Source organism: Somniosus microcephalus, chromosome 27 (genome assembly GCF_052327205.1).
Source record: "Somniosus microcephalus isolate GS21.2 chromosome 27, FLI_Smic_1.0, whole genome shotgun sequence".
In the NCBI taxonomy this organism is placed as follows: Eukaryota; Metazoa; Chordata; class Chondrichthyes; order Squaliformes; family Somniosidae; genus Somniosus; species Somniosus microcephalus.
Window position 1 is genome coordinate 47,401,133 of NC_141013.1, and position 20,684 is coordinate 47,421,816.

The 20,684-nt window shown below is 46.6% G+C and overlaps 1 protein-coding gene across 1 annotated transcript in view; it reads left to right on the forward strand.

Moving 5' to 3' along the window:
- The window catches only part of aldh1a3 (aldehyde dehydrogenase 1 family, member A3), a 264,382-nt gene that overhangs the window by 49,508 nt on the left and 194,190 nt on the right, over window positions 1-20,684 (forward strand). The window contains exon 2 of the mRNA XM_085968931.1: window positions 13,458-13,562. Coding sequence (XP_085825057.1) covers window positions 13,458-13,562 — 105 coding nt within the window. The remainder of the gene's footprint in view (window positions 1-13,457; window positions 13,563-20,684) is intronic.

Below are 20,684 nucleotides of genomic sequence, written 5' to 3' on the forward strand. Positions count from 1 at the left end.
TGTTAGATCACTGGACACTGAATGGTAAGTTTGTGTTGGATCTCTGGGCACTGAATGGTAAGCTAGTGTTGGAACACTGGGCAGTGAATGATAAGTTAGTGATAGAACATTGGGCATTGAATGGTAAGTTAATATTAGAACACTGAGCATTGAATGCTAAGTTAGTGTTAGATCACTGGACATTGAATGGTAAGTTAGTTTTAGAACACTGGACATTGAATGGTAAGTTGGTGTTACAACACTGGGCATTGAATGGTAAGTTAGTGTTAGAACACTGGGCATTGAATGGTAAGTTAGTGTTAGAACACTGGGCATTGAATGATAAGTTAGTGTTATACACTGGGCATTGAATGGTAAGTTAGTGTTGGATCACTGGGCATTGAATGGTAAGTTAGTGTTAGATCACTGGGCACTGAATGGTAAGTTAGTGTTAGATCACTGGGCATTGAATGGTAAGTTAGTGTTGGATCACTGGGCATTGAATGGTAAGTTGGTGTTGGATCACTGGGCATTGAATGGTAAGTTAGTGTTAGATCACTGGGCATTGAATGGTAAGTTAGTGTTAGAACACTGAACATTGAATTTTAAGTTAGTGTTAGAACACTGGGCGTTGTATGGTAAGTTAGTGTTAGAACACTGCGCATTGAATGGTAAGTTAGTGTTAGATCACTGGGCATTGAATGGTAAGTTAGTGATAGAACACTGGGCATTGAATGGTAAGTTTGTGTTGGAACACTGGGCATTGACTGGTAAGTTAGTGTTAGATCACTAGGCATTGTATGGTAAGTTAGTTATACGACACTGGGCATTGAATGGTAAGTTAGTGTTAGAACACTGGGCATTGAATGGTAAGTTAGCATTAGAACACTGCGCATTGAATGGTAAGTTAGTGCTTGATCACTGGGCATTGAATGGTAAGTTAGTGTTGGATCTCTGGGCATTGAATGGTAAGTTAGTGTTAGAACACTGGGCATTGAATGGTAAGTTAGTGTTAGATCACTGGACATGGAATGGTAAGTTAGCGTTAGAACTCTGGGCACTGAATGGTAAGTTTGTGTTGGATCTCTGGGCACTGAATGGTAAGCTAGTGTTGGAACACTGGGCAGTGAATGATAAGTTAGTGATAGAACATTCGCATTGAATGGTAAGTTAATATTAGAACACTGAGCATTGAATGGTAAGTTAGTGTTAGATCACTGGACATTGAATGGTAAGTTGGTGTTACAACACTGGGCATTGAATGGTAAGTTAGTGTTAGAACACTGGGCATTGCATGGTAAGTTAGTGTCAGATCACTGGGCATTGACTGGTAAGTTAGTGTTAGATCACTGGGCATTGAATGGCTAGTTAGTGTTAGATCACTGGGCATTGAATGGTAAGTTAGTGTTAGAACACTGGACATTGAATGGTTAGTTAGTGTTAGAACACTGGGCATTGAATGGTAAGTTAGTGTTAGATCACTGGGCATTGAATGGTAAGTTAGTGTTAGATCACTGGGCATTGAATGGTAAGTTAGTGTTAGAACACTGGGCATTCAATGGTAAGTTAGTGTTAGATCACTGGGCATTGAATGGCTAGTTAGTGTTAGATCACTGGGCATTGAATGGTAAGTTAGTGTTAGAACACTGGACATTGAATGGTTAGTTAGTGTTAGAACACTGGGCATTGAATGGTAAGTTAGTGTTAGATCACTGGGCATTGAATGGTAAGTTAGTGTTAGATCACTGGGCATTGAATGGTAAGTTAGTGTTAGAACACTGGGCATTCAATGGTATGTTAGTGTTAGATCACTGGGCATTGAACGGTAAGTTAGTGTTAGATCACTGGGCATTGACTGGTAAGTTAGTGTTAGAACACTGGGCATTAAATGGTACGTTAGTGTTAGAACACTGGGCATTGAATGGTAAGTTAGTGTTAGAACACTGGGCATTGAATGGTAAGTTAGTGTTAGAACACTGGGCATTGAATGGTGAGTTAGTGTTAGAACACTGCGCATTGAATGGTAAGTTAGTGTTAGATCACTGGGCATTGAATGGTAAGTTAGTGTTCGATCACTGGGCATTGAATGGTAAGTTAGTGTTAGATCACTGGGCATTGAATGGTAAGTTAGTGTTAGATCACTGGGCATTGAATGGTAAGTTAGTGTTAGATCACTGGGCATTGAATGGTAAGTTAGTGTTAGATCACTGGGCATTGAATGGTAAGTTAGTGTTAGATCACTGGGCATTGAATGGTAAGTTAGTGTTAGATCACTGGGCATTGAATGGTAAGTTAGTGTTAGATCACTGGGCATTGAATGGTAAGTTAGTGTTAGATCACTGGGCATTGAATGGTAAGTTAGTGTTGGATCTCTGGGAATTGAATGGTAAGTTCGTGTTGGATTACTGGACTTTGAATGGTAAGTTAGTGTTAGATCACTTGGCATTGAATGGTAAGTTAGTGTTAGATCACTGGACACTGAATGGTAAGTTTGTGTTGGATCTCTGGGCACTGAATGGTAAGCTAGTTTTGGAACACTGGGCAGTGAATGATAAGTTAGTGATAGAACATTGCGCATTGAATGGTAAGTTAATATTAGAACACTGAGCATTGAATGGTAAGTTAGTGTTAGATCACTGGACATTGAATGGTAAGTTGGTGTTACAACACTGGGCATTGAATGGTAAGTTAGTGTTAGAACACTGGGCATTGAATGGTAAGTTAGTGTTAGATCACTGGGCATTGAATGATAATTTAGTGTTCGATCACTGGGCATTGAATGGTAAGTTAGTGTCAGATCACTGGGCATTGACTGGTAAGTTAGTGTTAGATCACTGGGCATTGAATGGCTAGTTAGTGTTACATCACTGGGCATTGAATGGTAAGTTAGTGTTAGAACACTGGACATTGAATGGTTAGTTAGTGTTAGAACACTGGGCATTGAATGGTAAGTTAGTGTTAGATCACTGGGCATTGAATGGTAAGTTAGTGTTAGAACACTGGGCATTGAATGGTAAGTTAGTGTTAGAACACTAGGCATTGAATCGTAATTTAGTGTTAGAACACTGGGCATTGAATGGTAAGTTAGTGTTAGATCACTGGGCATTGAATGGTAAGTTAGTGTTAGAACACTGGGCATTGAATGGTAAGTTAGTGTTAGAACACTGGGCATTGAATGGTAAGTTAGTGTTAGAACACTGGGCATTGAATGGTAAGTTAGTGTTAGATCACTGGGCATTGAATGGTAAGTTAGTGTTAGAACACTGGGCATTCAATGGTATGTTAGTGTTAGATCACTGGGCATTGAACGGTAAGTTAGTGTTAGATCACTGGGCATTGAATGGTAAGTTAGTGTTCGATCACTGGGCATTGACTGGTAAGTTAGTGTTAGAACACTGGGCATTAAATGGTACGTTAGTGTTAGAACACTGGGCATTGAATGGCAAGTTAGTGTTAGAACACTGGGCATTGAATGGTAAGTTAGTGTTAGAACACTGGGCATTGAATGGTAAGTTAGTGTTAGAACACTGGGCATTGAATGGTAAGTTAGTGTTAGATCACTGGGCATTGAATGGTAAGTTAGTGTTCGATCACTGGGCATTGAATGGTAAGTTAGTGTTAGATCACTGGGCATTGAATGGTAAGTTAGTGTTAGATCACTGGGCATTGAATGGTAAGTTAGTGTTAGATCACTGGGCATTGAATGGTAAGTTAGTGTTAGATCACTGGGCATTGAATGGTAAGTTAGTGTTCGATCACTGGGCATTGAATGGTAAGTTAGTGTTAGATCACTGGGCATTGAATGGTAAGTTAGTGTTAGAACACTGAGCATTGAATGGTAGGTTTGTTTTAGAACACTGGGCATTGAATGGTAAGTTAGTGTTAGAACACTGGGCATTGAATGGTAAGTTAGTGTTAGAACACTGGGCATTGAATGGTAAGTTAGTGTTAGAACACTGGGCATTGAATGGTAAGTTAGTGTTAGAACACTGGGCATTGAATGGTAAGTTAGTGTTAGATCACTGGGCATTGAATGGTAAGTTAGTGTTAGATCACTGGGCATTGAATGATAAGTTAGTGTTAGAACACTGGGCATTGAATGGTAAGTTAGTGTTAGATCACTGGGCATTGAATGGTAAGTTAGTGTTCAATCACTGGGCATTGAATGGTAAGTTAGTGTTAGATCACTGGGCATTGAATGGTAAGTTAGTGTTCGATCACTGGGCATTGAATGGTAAGTTAGTGTTAGATCACTAGGCATTGAATGGTAATTTAGTGTTAGATCACTGGGCATTGAATGGTAAGTTAGTGTTGGATCACTGGGCATTGAATGGTAAGTTAGTGTTAGATCACTGGGCATTGAATGGTAAGTTAGTGTTAGAACACTGGGCATTGAATGGTAAGTTAGTGTTAGATCACTGGGCATTGAATGGTAAGTTAGTGTTAGATCACTGGGCATTGAATGGTAAGTTAGTGTTCGATCACTGGGCATTGAATGGTAAGTTAGTGTTAGATCACTGGGCATTGAATGGTAAGTTAGTGTTAGAACACTGGGCATTGAATGGTAAGTTAGTGTTAGATCACTGGGCATTGAATGGTAAGTTAGTGTTCGATCACTGGGCATTGAATGGTAATTTAGTGTTAGATCACTGGGCATTGAATGGTAAGTTAGTGTTAGATCACTGGGCATTGAATGGTAAGTTAGTGTTAGATCACTGGGCATTGAATGGTAAGTTAGTGTTAGATCACTGGGCATTGAATGGTAAGTTAGTGTTAGAGTTCAGAGGCTGAGTTGGCTGCCACGACCATCATAGATTTATACAAATTGTGGTCCTGTTATGCCAAGTGAAGGAGCGTCTGGGATTTACAATATTTTTTGTTATTTTTTTAAATGCAATGAAGAGAAAAACATTTTAAGAAATAGAAATTGCTTAAGTTGGTGTTGGAGGGGAAGTTATTGATGGTAAGATAAGGAAGAGCACCGTTAGAAATAATTGGGTGAGATTTTGACTGACGATGAATAGGCTACATTTGAAGTTTAGACAAAGCCGAAACTTCAATTCACAAATAAATGAAAATAATAGTAATTGAGTTGCAGAAGTGTCATTGTTTGGATGAACATCTCGGTGTCTGGATTAATGAGAGGTTACTGGCAAAAATGGACAAAAAGATGAAACAAAAGATAAAGGGAGAAACCGGAGGGAGTTGGTCGAAGATGCTGGAGAGGAACTGACTGGGAGAAGCAAATGTTGCTCCTGTAGAGTGAAGCCCTAGAAATAGAATAAAGCTTGAATTGTGATACATGAAAAATACCAGGGGAAAATAACTGAGTGACAGTAGGAGAACAATTAGGAATGTATGAGCTCTGAGAGTCCTGGAGCCTCACTGGATGCAAACCTGGTTCAGAGACGGAACTATCACACTTTGATGGATTTGTTGAAACAAACACACAGAGAAAACTATCGGGGATATTAATCGAATTTAAACGCCTCATTCTATTAAGTTGAAGGACCAATGATATATAAAATGACAGTATGGGTATATGCTTCTTCTTCTTCTTATCGTGTCCACGGACAGTCTATACATAGCCCAGCCAGAACTGGACACATTTTTGCGCCTTGTTGTTGGATTCGGCAAGATCTGCAACAGTGCAGCGTTCCTCTAACGATGGGCATTGCAGGAGATGTTGCATAGTCTGTGCCTATGTTCCACATTCACAAGTTGTTGGGCTGGTTGAATATCCCCATTTGCTTAGTGACACCTTTGAGCAACCTACACTGGTCCTAAGTCTGCTAAGGCACTTCCAGATTGCCCAGTTGCAATTAGCTCCTGGGGGAAGGCTTTCATCAGGTAAAATTTCCATCGCTGGGGGTTGTTCAAGACTGGCGAGCCGGTCTTTCCACAAGGCGATGCGGGCTTCAGATGAGGTTGATTGTAGCGGAACAATACTGTTCATGAAGCTCTTCCTTGACTTTAGGCGGCTGGGTGTAGGTGTATGACAATGCAGAGGGTGCCTCTCATCTGATGTTTGACGGAGTCGCTCTTTCTTGCTGGCTACTGTTCTTCTTATGTCAGGGGGAGCGATACCCGCCAGGATATATAGGCTGTTGGTGTTTGTTGGTTTTAAGCAAGCTGTGATAAATCGGCAGCTTGCATTCAGAACGGCATCCATCTTCTTGGCATGAGTAGACCTTTCCCATGCAAGGCAGGCGTATTCGGCAGTGGAATAGCAAAGAGCAAGTGCACTGGTTCGCAATGTATTCGGGCTTGCTCCCCATCTTGTGTTAGTGAGCTTATTCAGGATGTTGTTTCGTGCGCTCACTTTTGCCTTTGTCTTCTCGATGTGGTTCTTGAAGGTGAGGCATCGGTCAAGGGTGACTCCTAAGTAGATAGGGTGCTCGCAATGCGTCAGTGTTGCTCCACACCAGGTTACTTTCAACTGGCGTTTGGCTTCACGGTTTCTGAGGTGGAATGCACAAACTTGCATCTTTGATGGGTTTGCGTGAAGGTGGTTTTCTTCATAGTTGGATTTTAGTCCCTCCAAGGCCTCAGAAAGTGTTTTCTCCACGGTGTTAAAATCAGTGCTTTGGGCAGTGACACATAAGTCATCAGCATATATAAAACAGCGTGTGACACCGTCTATAGGTTGGTCATTCGTGTAGATGTTGTACAGCAGCGGTGCAAGCACGCTTCCCTGAGGAAGACCATTCTTCTGAATACGCCACCTGCTGCACTTCACACCTAGTTCAACATAGAACCGGCGATTCTGAAGCATGCTTTCTAACAGCTCTGTTAAGTGAATGTCTTTTGTCATCTCTAGAATCTTGCAGAGGAGACATCTATGGTTCACTGTATCGTATGCTGCTGACAGGTCTACAAAAACAGCACCTGTTACCATCCCTTGCTCAAAACCATCTTCGATGTGTTGTGTGAGGTTGAGCAGTTGGCTTGTTGTTGATTTGCCGGGGCGGAAACCTGCTTGCTCTGGAATGATCTTCTCATCTACAATTGGTGCTATCCTATTGAGTATCAGGCGTTCAAACAGCTTATAGGTGTGGCAAAGTAGTGAAACTGGCCAAAAACTCTTAGGATCTGAGGGATCTTTTCCTGGCTTTAATAGTGCTATTACATGTGCCTTCTGCCAGATATTAGGTAGCTTGTGTGTTGCCAGACAGTGGTTGAACAATTGTAGGAGCCATTTTTTTGCTTGCTGTCCAAAATGCTTTATCTGCTCCGTTGCTATGTTGTCAAGACCAATTGCTTTCCCATGTTTTAGACCAGATGTACCAGTTTCCAGCTCTTCCATGGTGAATGGTCTAGTGAAGCCAGGATCATCGCTGTACTTCTTCCTATCTAGTTGTGCTCTTGGTTGTTTCTTGTTGATTTTTCCATTTAGGAGCAACTGGTGTGCAACTTGGTTAGCAGACACATTTGGATGTTGGGCAGCTTTCTTGGGATCACCTCCAAGTTTGCTGAGGCAAAGGATAAGTTGGTTAAGAAGGCATACAGGATATTTACCTTTATTAGCCGAGGTATAGAATATAATAGCAGGGAGGTTATGCTTGAACTGTATAAAACACTAGTTAGGCCGCAGCTAGAATACTGCGTGCAGTTCTGGTCACCACTTTACAGGAAGGATGTGATTGCACTAGAGAGGGTGCAGAGGAGATCTACGAGGATGTTGCCTGGGCTGTGGAATTTTAGCTATGAGGAAAGATTGGAGAGGCTGGGGTTGTTTTCTTTGGAACAGAGGAGGCTGAGGGGAGATTTAATTGAGGTATATAAAATTATGAGGGGCCTAGATAGAGTGGATAGGAAGGACCTAATTCCCTTAGCAGAGGGGTCAATAACCAGGGGGCATAGATTTAAAGTAATTGGTGGAAGGATTAGAGGGGAATTGAGGAGAACTTTTTTTCACCCAGAGGGTGGTGGGGGTCTGGAACTTGCTGCCTGAAAGGGTGGTAGAGGCAGAAACCCTCATCATATTTAAAAAGTACTTGGATATATACTTAAAGTACTATAACCTACAGGACTACGGACCAAGTGCTAGAAAGTGGGATAAGGCTGGATAGCTCTTTGTCGGCCAGTGCAGACACAATGGGCCGAATGGCCTCCTTCCGTGCTGTAAATTTCCATGATTCTATGATTCTAAAGGGGATGATTCAAGAGTACGTGATTCCCGTGGGGAGTCTCACCACCAGCTGAGCTTGTCAGGAACCTGCAGACAAATTGCGTGCGCTGTGTGGGGGGAGCAGACAGATTTCTCAACATCAGGACATACCGGGAAAATTGTCCCTTAGTCATACCTGGAAGGAGAGATCCCCAGGATTGTATTACAGTGCAATAGCGCACTGAAATGAAATCCTGCCACAGTCTAAGAATCTCACCTGGGCCCCAAGGTCTGATGCTGGATGGGTATTCCTTATAAAATAGAAAACAAAACAGAAATAGCAATGGGCCAGAGTGAATAAAAAATATAAATGGAAAAGCCAAGCTCATACATCCCTTGTGACTCAAATTGTAGTGATTGTGTAGCCTACTGGTGCACTTTCTAGATCTGTGACCGATCACTAAAGCCAATCACAGCTCTGAAATATTACTCAAGGGGAGTCTGATGATCTCTCATGATACCAGGCATTGGTCCCAGACAATGAGGCCATTAGTAAAGAGACTTCAGTTGATCAAAGGAAAGAAAAGCACAGAGCTGGTGAACATGGAGGTCAGGTGTGCTGGAGGTGATCAGAAAGAACACAGCCCCAGGGAACTTCATGCTGAAGCCACCTGTTTGTGAAACTCATTGTCTGAGGTATGATCGCCTCCATGTCGACAGACAATGACTGTTACAATGCAGGCTTTCTCCTGACGCAAGTCTCTTGTTTTCATGGCAATAAAATCATTTCCATAAGCAGAAAAAGTCTCCTGCTATCTGAAGCCTGTGCTTTGTCCCTACTGTGTGTGGATTAGCATGTCCAAGGTTATTAATTAGCCCCCTAATTATGGTAAATGGTACAGCAGAGGTTATGTGAGATGTCCAGCAATTTCTCCTCTCTTTCAAAAGGCTCAACAATGTGTACAGGCTAAAACTAATAGTTAGATTTATTAATAGGTTGACTAATGCACAGAGGCAGTGAAACACAGAAAAATACAGAGCCCAATACTTAATAAGAATGAGGATAGAATCGCCTACAAAGGTGTGTTTGAACAATGGCACTGCAAACAACAACAACTTGTATTTATATCGTCCCTTTAACATAGTAAAACGTCCCAAGGCGCTTCACAGGAGCCACATATTAAGGCAGATGACCAAAAGTTTGGTCAAAGAGGTAAGTTTTAAGGAGCATGATGAAGGAGGAAAGAGAGTTAGAGAGGCCGAGAGGTTTAGGGAGGGAATTCCAGAGCTTAGGGCCTTGGTAGCTGAAGGCACGGCCACCAAAGGTTGTGCGATTATAATCAGGGATGTTCATGAGGCCAGAATTGGAGGAGCGCAGATATCTCAGGGGGTTGTGGGCCTGGAGGAGATTACAGAGATAGGGAAGGGCGAGGCCATGGAGGAATTTGAAAACAAGGATGAGAGTTTTAACATCATGTGGTTGCTTAACCGGGAGCCAATGTAGGTCAGCGAGCACAGGGGTGATGGATGAACGGGACTTGATGTGAGTTAGGACACGGGCAGCCGAGTTTTGGATGACCTCAAGTTTACGGAGCGTGGAACATGAGAGGCCAGTTGGAATAGTCTAGTCTAGAGGTAACAAAGGCGAAGGTTAAATATCTTGGTGTATTTGAGCAATGGCGCTGCAGCTGTCCTGGTGGCATTGCACAAGGAGCCGGGGACCAATGTGCAGTCCTGGTGCGGCGTTGCTGCTTCTCCGAGTGTCCGAGCGCGAGGCTGTGAAGGTCGCAATGCATTGTGAGCAGTGAGGAGCTCTGAAATTTAATGGGCCATGCACATTGAAGCAAGGGAAAATAAAATGCACTGATTCAATACAATTCTCAGCCCTTTCCGTCTTTTAACAAATGATCAATCTTTAAAAGAAGTTCCAAATGTAAATATTCAGACTTAAAACTGAATGACCTTCCTAAACTCAACAAATGGGAAAACTGCCTCAGCATTTGACACACATGGCTCAGCAAATCAGGGAAGGGGCACCGAGGGTCTCGCACGCAGCACTCCAGCTTTGTGCAGGGGGTCAACACTGCAAGATTGGCCCTCTACCCACAGGGGCCAGGAGGCCCCCCAGAAATAATGATGTGGGACCAGATCACCGAGGCCCTCACTGCCAGCAGTGTCACCCCCACCACCTGGCTCCGGCGCCCAAAGAAGCTTCATGACCTCAGACCACTGGTCAAGATCAGTGAATGCATCTTCAAAAGCTGACTCCTATCAACTGCACCACTAGCCTCACACACTGCTCAATGCACAACTCCCCTCCTCCCCAATCACTCACCTGCCAACAATCTGCACCAATGACAAGGCACATCTACCATTCCTAGCCTCACCTCACCCCCTTGGAGGAGATGGTGCAGGCCATTCTTCCTTTTTTGGCGGATTTCGGAAAAATTTTCTCGGCCCGGTCATGGTGCAGGGGCATGGCTGAGCCCTTAGCCAGCAGCAGGGCTGAAAGGATACAAGATGCTGGTAACCTCATACGTTATCCTCCTTCTCGCATGCAACTCTTGCTTTCCTGCCCTCCCATCAGCACAACTCCACCCTTGTGCCTTCCTCATTTCACACACCCAAGAAATGCAGCCTGCCCAGCCAGTGGGTCAACAAGAAGAGGCAGCCTGCCCAGCCAGTGGGTCAGCAAGAAGAGGCAGCCTGCCCAGCCAGTGGGACCGCAGGCAAATGATTCCATCCCACATATTCCGGCCACAAAGGAGCTGTCTGGGATGCACCCTTCCATCTGATTCCTCCTCTTCGGCTTCCTCCTCTTCTGTGTCTTCCTCTTCCCTCTGCAAGCGGATGCTGTAAATGTGAAATGACAGCATTAAATGCTGGCAATACTCAGTTGGTCAGGCAGCATGTGACCTGAGACGTGAACTCCACGGATGTTGCCTGACCTGCTGAGTATTCGCAGTATGTCTGGCTTCTCAAAGGCGTTCACTTACCATCCGAGCTGTTGCAAGCGACCTGCAGCAATTCCAAAACACTTAAAACATTCTTACATCTATTGCAGCAAGCCACCACTGCAATAAAATTAAAAACCCAGTGCAAACCCCTCCATTACCTGATTGATGTGTGTGTCCCTTTAAGAGCGGCAGATATTGCCCATCAGCCTGTTTACACGCCAGGGACCTGGGGCTGACTGGAGCGCTAGGGTCAAAGTTCACGTAGGTGACATTAAGTCGGCATTGCACGCCAATTTTTCACACATTGCTGGCGCTACCAGGTGGTGGTAAGAACATCAATTTCTCGATACTGATGCGTTTGAATGATGACACCTCAGGGGTGCAATAAAACGTTGCATAATATTATTGACTCTACAAAGGTTAAATACCCCAGTGTGTTTGAACAATGACACTGCGGGGGTTAAATACCCCGGTGTGTTTGAACAATGGCACTGCGGGTGTTAAATACCCCGGTGTGTTTGAACAATGGCACTGCGGGGGTTAAATACCCCGGTGTGTTTGAACAATGGCACTGCGGGGGTTAAATACCCCGGTGTGTTTGAACAATGGCACTGCGGGTGTTAAATACCCCGGTGTGTTTGAACAATGGCACTGCGGGTGTTAAATACCCCGGTGTGTGTGAACAATGGCACTGCGGGGGTTAAATACCCCACTGTGTTTGAACAATGGCACTGCGGGGGTTAAATGTGAACAATGGCAGTGCGGGGGTTAAATACCCCGGTGTGTTTGAACAATGGCAGTGCGGGGGTTAAATACCCCGGTGTGTGTGAACAATGGAAGTGTGGGGGTTAAATACCCGGGTGTGATTGAACAATGGCAGTGCGGGGGTTAAATACCCCGGTGTGATTGAACAATGGCAGTGCGGGGGTTAAAAACCCCGGTGTGTTTGAACAATGGCAGTGCGGGGGTTAAATACCCCGGTGTGTGTGAACAATGGCAGTGCGGGGGTTAAATACCCCGGTGTGTGTGAACAACGGCACTGCGGGGGTTAAATACCCGGGTGTGTTTGACCACTGGCAGTGTGGGGTGTGTGTGAACACTGGCAGTGTGGGGGGGTGAACACTGGCAGTGCTGGGTGTGTGTGAACACTGGCAGTGTGGGGGGTGAACACTGGCAGTGCGGGGTGTGTGTGAACACTGGCAGTGCGGGGTGTGTGTGAACACTGGCAGTGCAGGGTGTGTTTGAACACTGGCAGTGCGGGGTGTGTGTGAACACTGGCAGTGCAGGGGGGGTGTGTGTGAACACTGGCAGTGCAGGGTGTGTTTGAACACTGGCAGTGCGGGCTGTGTTTGAACACTGGCAGTGCGGGGTGTGTGTGAACACTGGCAGTGTGGGGTGTGTGTGAACACTGGCAGTGTGGGGGGTGAACACTGGCAGTGTGGGGTGTGTGTGAACACTGGCAGTGTGGGGTGTGTGTGAACACTGGCAGTGCAGGGGGGGTGAACACTGGCAGTGTGGGGTGTGTGTGAACACTGGCAGTGCGGGGTGTGTGTGAACACTGGCAGTGTGGGGTGTGTGTGAACACTGGCAGTGTGGGGTGTGTGTGAACACTGGCAGTGCGGGGTGTGTGTGAACACTGGCAGTGTGGGGTGTGTGTGAACACTGGCAGTGCGGGGATGTGTGAACACTGGCAGTGCAGGGGGGGTGAACACTGGCAGTGCTGGGTGTGTGTGAACACTGGCAGTGCGGGGTGTGTGTGAACACTGGCAGTGCGGGGTGTGTGTGAACACTGGCAGTGCGGGGTGTGTGTGAACACTGGCAGTGTGGGGTGTGTGTGAACACTGGCAGTGCGGGGATGTGTGTGAACACTGGCAGTGTGGGGTGTGTGTGAACACTGGCAGTGCGGGGATGTGTGAACACTGGCAGTGCAGGGGGGGTGAACACTGGCAGTGCTGGGTGTGTGTGAACACTGGCAGTGTGGGGTGTGTGTGAACACTGGCAGTGCGGGGTGTGTGTGAACACTGGCAGTGCGGGGTGTGTGTGAACACTGGCAGTGTGGGGTGTGTGTGAACACTGGCAGTGTGGGGATGTGTGAACACTGGCAGTGCAGGGGGGGTGAACACTGGCAGTGCTGGGTGTGTGTGAACACTGGCAGTGCGGGGATGTGTGAACACTGGCAGTGCAGGGGGGGTGAACACTGGCACTGCCCGAGATGTTTTCTAGAACTGCCATTTGTTTGCCACCCCCCACTCCCCGAGCCAATCCCCAACCAAACTGAACCTTGCCTTATCGTTCATTACTATTTGTCTTTTATCTAACACCTCTATAACAATGTAAATCTATATATAAGCAATATTATTACATGCTTCAAATCCATCTCTATTAAACCGGTGGGTTTTTTTTTCCAACAGATCTTCATCAACAATGAATGGCACGAATCTGTGAGTGGCAAAAAATTTGCTACATTCAACCCATCATCTGAGGAAAGAATTTGTGATGTGGAGGAAGGTGATAAGGTTCGATGTTCCAATGTTGTTTTTTTACTGTGTGGTGATTTTACTGTTTTAGTTTTGCTATTAATCCTCAGACTGTAAAAAGAAGAACGTGAAATGCTGGCCGTGCACAATCCTCCTCTGTTCTGTTTCACTTGCTGACTGACCAGCTCAGCATTTCGAAGCTTGTCTGTTTTTATTCCAGGGAAATTCGAAGTGTTCATGGGCCGCCTGCTCATTGACTGTTTCCCAACACGGGGGAGTGCTTTGTAATGGCCAGCTTGCACACCCATCATCTACAGTGGATCCCAGGCTGCCTGCTCAGACACTCACCCGCCTTCTCCATTGCCAGTGTTCACCACTTGCCTGCCCAGTTTCATTAGCTTTCAGATCATGTACCGTGACTCTGAAACAAACACTAACGTTACAGTGATAAATCTATCCAGCTGTCAGCAGTTGCTTTACTATTAACCCAAGCTCGAAATACAATCAACCAAACACAAGTTTAATTAAAAAATAAAACATTTGAAGCATTTGTCCCTTCTTCCCTTCCAATTTTCTTTTAATTTTTCTCTCTAAAAGAAAGACTTGCATTTATATAGCGCCTTTCCTGACCACTGGATGTCCCAAAGCACTTTACAACCAATGAAGTGTAGTCACTGTTGTAATGTGGGAAATGCAACAGCCATATTGTGCACAGCAAGCTCCCACAAACAGCAATGTGATAACGACCAGATAATCAGTTTTAGTGATGTTGATTGAGGGATAAATATTGGCCAGGACACCGGGGAGAATCCCCCTGCTCTTCGAAATAGTGCCGTGGGATCTTTTGCGTCCACCTGAGAGGGCAGACGGGGCCTCGGTTTAATGTCTCATCTGAAAGACGGCACCTCTGACAGTGCAGCACTCCCTCAGCACTGCACTGGAGTGTCAGCCTAGCTTTATGTGCTCAAGCCCCTAGAGTGGGACTTGAACCCACAACCTTCTGACTCAGAGGCGAGGGTGCTGCCCACCGAGCCACGGCCGACACGGAACGCTGAACTGCGATGGCCGGAAATCTAACTGCTGCTCCTTTCTCACCCCCTTCTAATGTTAACACTAAACTTGAAACCTTTCCCTTACTTTCTGCTTCTGGTTCCAACCCTCCATTCTGGAGCTGGCAGCAGTGTCAAATAACGGAGTCTCCATCCACCGGGCAGCAGCTTCACAGGCTGTGCGTTTCAGTCAATCAAAAGGCCAGACTTTAAGCATCAAACTATAAAAGGGGCTGCTGAATGAGTATACTGGAGCAAAGACAATGAAAATTATAGGCTCTAATCTATTTTAATCAACCTGAAAGCGAAACTCCATGTTGTGATAGAGAACTGCTCGCCCCTTGTCATCCAGACAACTTGTTATCGGAAGTGCAGGAACCAAATATTTCAATGATGGGCTCTGTGGATTAGCCCTTGAAGAGGGGGCGTTGATCAATTTCTGGGCACGTTCTCCCGATCGTCCAACCAAAGCTGCAGGAAGATCTGCGGAAACCCTGGAGATACGGCGTAAACGCGGGGATTTCAGACCCACTTACGCCACTAGTAAATCTCTCTCCGTTGTAAATTGCACGAGCCAGACTCCCCGAGCTTTTGGGCTGCATGGGACAGCCTGATGCTGGGGATTTTCAGGGCCTTTATGAGGAGTAGAAGCAGGAACTGCCATAGACGCCAAGCAGAGGCAGTGAGGTCACACACAAGAGAGGGGGCTGAGAAACGGCACACACATGCAGACAGGTGAGCAACGAGGCCAGGAAGCACTCAGTGTGGGAAACATTCAGGTTGGGTGGATGAGCAGGCCGGTTAGGAACCACTGGAGGCCTTAGGACTCTTATATTATTTGTTCACGGGCTGTGGGCGTCACCAGCATTTATTGCCCACCCCTAATTGCCCTTGAGAAGGTGGTGGTGCGCTGCCTTCCTGAACCACATAGGGCAGTTAAGAATCAACCACATTGCTGTGGGTCTGGAGTCACATATCGGCCAGACCGGGTAAGGGTGGCAGATTTCCTTCCCTAAAGGAAGGTCGCCTTATCTGAGGAAGGATGTTCTTGCCATGGAAGGAGTTCAGTGAAGATTCACCAGACTGATACCTGGGATGGCAGGAATGATGTATGAGGAGAGATTGGGTCGATTGGGCTTATATTCGCTAGAGTTTAGAAGAATGAGAGGGGATCTCATTGAAACTTATAAAATTCTAACAGGACTAGACAGACTAGATGCAGGAAGGATGTTCCCGATGGCAGGGGAGTCCAGAACCAGGGGTCACAGTCTAAGGATAAGGGGTAAGCCATTTAGGACTGAGATGAGGAGGAATTTCTTCACCCAGAGAGTGGTGAACCTGTGGAATTCTCTACCACACAGGGCAGTTGAGGCCAACTTATTAATATATTCAAGAAGGAGTTAGATATATTTCTTAAGGCGAAAGGGATCAAGGGATATGGGGAGAAAGCAGGGACAGGGTACTGAATTTGGATGATCAGCCATGATCTCGTTAAATGGCAGAGCAGGCTCGAGGGGCTGAATGGCCTACACCTGCTCCTACCTTCGATGTTTCGATGTTTCTATGTTAGTGAGCCAGATGGGTTTTTACGACAATCCGATAGTTTCATGGTCACCGTTACTGATACTAGCTTTTTTTAGATTTATTTAATTAACTGAATTTAAATTCCCCAGAACTCATGTCTCCAGATCATTCATCCAGGTCTCTGGGATTACCAGTCCAGTAACAAAACCACTATGTTACCGTACCCTGCAAGCAGCCAGGCTACAAAGCTTGCAGGTGTGTTGGGGCTAGGCAGGCAGGCATGTAGACACTCAGGGGGTGAGTGGACTAGGAAACACCCGCCCTGGATGAGCAGGTGGGCCAAGAAACATTCAAGAGCTGGGTCGCAGGAAGGGTAGATGAGTAGGTGGTGGCACCAGGAGGTCCTCTGAGAGGCAGGAAAGCAGGCCAGCTGGGAAACACTTGGGTTGAGTGGACAGGCAAGCAAGCAGGCATCCTCCAACCACCTCCCATTCCTACCAGACCCTGGAACCGCCATCCCAGTGTTCTCACATCCTGCAACCCTGCCCCCTCATGCTTTCCTGGACCCTCGCATCCATTGGTGCTCCCAGAACCCACAACCACTTTTTCATTTCTGTTTTTCCTGTATCTTTATATACAAAATAAATATAAATATCACAGCCAGAAAACATGCCTCTGCCTTGCTCTGAAAACTTGTTCATTCGTGTTCCTCTAAAATGGCTTCAGCCAATACACTCCTCGTCACAAATATTCTCAATAGAAAGCCCTATTGCTAGTTGCCACCCCTGCTGGAGATCCACACGCTTGCTGGAGGTCCCCAGAACTGCAGGAGGTCCCCAGGACTGCAGGAGGTCCCCAGGGCTGCAGGAGGTCCCCGGGACTGCTGGAGGACTCCAGGAATGCAGGTCTAAAGGACTGCTAAAGGACTCCAGGACTGCATGTCGTCAGGGCTGCTGGATGTCTCCAGGACTGGAGATCCCTGGGACTCCTGCAGGTTCCCAGGGCTGGAGGTCCCCAGAACTGCAGGAGGTCCCCAGGACTGCTGGAGTTCCCCAGGGCTGCAGGAGGTCCCCAGGACTGCTGGAGGACTCCAGGAATGCAGGTCAAAAGGACTGCTAAAGGACTCCAGGACTGCATGTCGTCAGGGCTGCTGGATGTCTCCAGGACTGGAGATCCCTGGGACTCCTGCAGGTTCCCAGGGCTGGAGGTCCCCAGGACTGCAGGAGGTCCCCAGGAATGCTAGAGGACTCCAGGACTGCAGGAGGTCCCAGAACTTCAGGAGGTCCCCAGGACTGCTGGAGGACTCCAGGAATACTGGAGATCCCCAGGACTGCATGTTGTCAGGGCTGCTGGACGTCTCCAGGACTGGAGATCCCCGGGACTCCTGCAAGTTCCCAGGGCTGGAGGTCCCCAGGACTGCAGGAGGTCCCCAGGGCTGCTGGACTCCAGGACAGCATGATCTCCAGGACTGCTGCAAATAATTTGCTGTAAATATCAGAACAAACAAGAATAAATTGATGGAGGTAGATTTTTCAGGTCCTGAATTGCCGGGGCGCAGTGAGTATGGGAACATTGGACAGGGAGAACCGTGCGTCTGTACAGGAGCTCATCCAATTCTCTGTCTGTTCAATTTCAATGGATGAAGAATTGAGTGCCCTCCCTGAGGACACATGGCCCTCCCTGCAATTTTCCCGAGTGATTTTCTGCTCATGGGAGCACTGAAGCAAGGAAATCTACCGTGTATTATTTCTAGTCTTAAGTTAATCCTTAACATAAAGTAACACTTATCTATTTATATAACCAGCAGATCAAACACCTGTATCAGAGGCAGCCTACTCCTTGTAACTCACAAAAGATTTAGGGGGAAAAATTCAGTATTGCCCAGTATTGCTAATTATCGCTTTCGACAGCAAAATTTGCCTCTATCGCCCTTGGAGGTGATTGGAGCACTAAATCGGGTGCTACACACCTCTCTTAAGGTGCTAACGTCAGGGAGCGAGGCGCTACCTCAGAACGCTACCGAAGCTCAGGCGATGTCCGTTACCATGGAAGCCAGACAGACTGGCGCCGTCCAGTTATTAATGGGAAGGGGCCATCTTGCTCGGCAGCCACACCCTCCTCATTGCAGCCTCGAATCTCGGCCTGGAGCGACCTCTAAAGGGAATGGTAGCATAGTGGTAATGTCACTGGGTTAGTAATCCCGAGGCCTGGACTAATGATTCTGAGACGGGAGTTCAAATCTCACCACGGCAGCTGGGAATTTAAATTCAATTAACTAAATCTGGAATAAAAAGCTAGTATTAATAATGGTGTCCATGAAACTGTCGTAAAAACCCATCTGGCTCACTAATGTCCTTTAGTGGAAGGGAAATCTGCCGTCCTTACCCGGTCTGGCCTATATGTGACTCCAGACCCACAGCAATGTTGGTTGACTCTTAACTGCCCTCTGAAATGGCCCAGCAAGCTGCTCAGTTGTAACAAACCGCTACAAAACAAAACAATAAGAATGAAACCGGACAGACTTACGGACACGGCAATGGCACACTCAGCTCAGTCGACCTTGCAAAGTCCTCCTCACCAACATCTGGGGACTTGTGCCAAAATTGGGTGAGCTTCCCCACAGACTAGTCAAGCAACAGCCTAACATAGTCATACTCACAGAATCATACCTTTCAGCCAAATTCCTCCATCACCATCCCTGGGTATGTCCTAACCCACTATGGGTGGCGGTACAGTGGTATACAGTCGGGAAGGAGTGGCCCTGGGAATCCTCAACATTGACTCCAGAACCATGAATTCTCATGGCTTCAGGCCATGCATGGGCAAGGAAACCTCCTGCTGATTACCACCTACCGCCCTCCCTCAGCTGATGAATCAGTACTCCTCCATGTTGAACACCACTTGGAAGAAGCACTGAGAGTAGCAAGGGCACAGAATGTACTCTGGGTGGGGAACTTCAATGTCATCGCCAAGAGTGACTCGGTAGCACCACTGCTGCCTGGGTCCTGCAGGACATAACTGCCAGTCTGGGCCTGCTTGACCTCGTCCTCACCAATCTACCTGTCGCAGATGCATCTGTCCATGACAGTATTGGTAGCAGTGACCACCACACAGTCATTGTGGAGACAAAGTCCTGTCTTAACACTGAGGACGCCTTTCATCGTGTTGTGTGGCACTACCACCATGCTAAATGGGATAGATTCAGAACAGATCTAGCAGCTCAAAACTGGGCATCCATGAGGTGCTGTGGGGCAGCAGCAGAATTGTATTCCACCACAATCTGTAATCTCATGGCCTGGCATTTCCCTCACTCTACCATCCTGGGGGTCACCATTGACCAGAAACTTAACAGGACCAGCCACATAAATACTGTGGCAACAAGAGCAGGTCAGAGGTTAGGTATTCTGTGGCGAATGTCTCACCTCATGACTCCCCAAAGCCTTTCTACCATCTACAAGGCACAAGTAAGGAGTGTGATGGGATACTCTCCATAGAAACATAGAAGATAGGAGCAGGAGTAGGCCATTTGGCCCTTCGAGCCTGCTCCGCCATTCAATGTGATCATGGCTGATCATCCAAATTCAGTACCCTGTCCCTGCCTTCTCCCCATATCCCTTGATCCCTTTAGCCTCAAGAAATATATCCAACTCTTTCTTGAATATATTTAATGAACTGGCCTCCACCGCCCTCTGTGGCAGAGAATTCCACAGGTTCACCACTCTCTGGGTGAAGAAATTCCTCCTCATTTCAGTCCTAAATGGCTTACCCCTTATCCTTAGACTATGACCCCTGGTTCTGGACTCCCCGGCCATCAGAAACATCCTTCCTGCATCTAGTCTGTCCAGACCTGACAGAATTTTATAGGTTTCGATGAGATCCCCTCTCAATCTTCTAAACTCCAGTGAGTATAAGCCCAATCGACACAATCTCTCCTCATACATCATTCCTGCCATCCGAGGCATCAGCCTGGTGAATCTTCACTGCACTCCCTCCATGGCAAGAACGTCCTTCCTCAGGTAAGGTGACCAAAACTGCACACAATACTCAAGGTGCGGTCTCACCAAGGCCCTGTACAACTGTAGCAAGACATCCTTCTTCCTGTACTCGAACCCTCTTGCTACGAAGGCCAACATACCATTTGCCTTCTCAACCGCCTGCTGCACCTGCATGCTTACCTTCAGCGACTGGTGCCCAAGGACACCCAGGTCTCTTTGCACTTCCCCTTCTCCCAATCTATTGCCATTCAAATAATTATCTGCCTTCCTGTTTTTGCCACCAAAGTGGATAACCTCACATTTATCCACATTATAGTGCATTTGCCATGTTTCTGCCCAATCACCCAACCTGTCCAAATCGTACTGGAGTTTCACGACATCCTCCTCACAGCTTACCCTCCCCCCCAGCTTTGTGTCATCTGCAAATTTGGAGATATTACATCCAATTCCCTCGTCCAGATCATTAATATATATTGTGAACAGCTGGGGTCCTAGGACCGATCCTTGCGGTACCCCACTAGTCACTGCCTGCCACTCGGAAAACGACCCGTTTATTCCAACTCTTTGCTTTCTGTCCGCCAACCAGTTCCCTA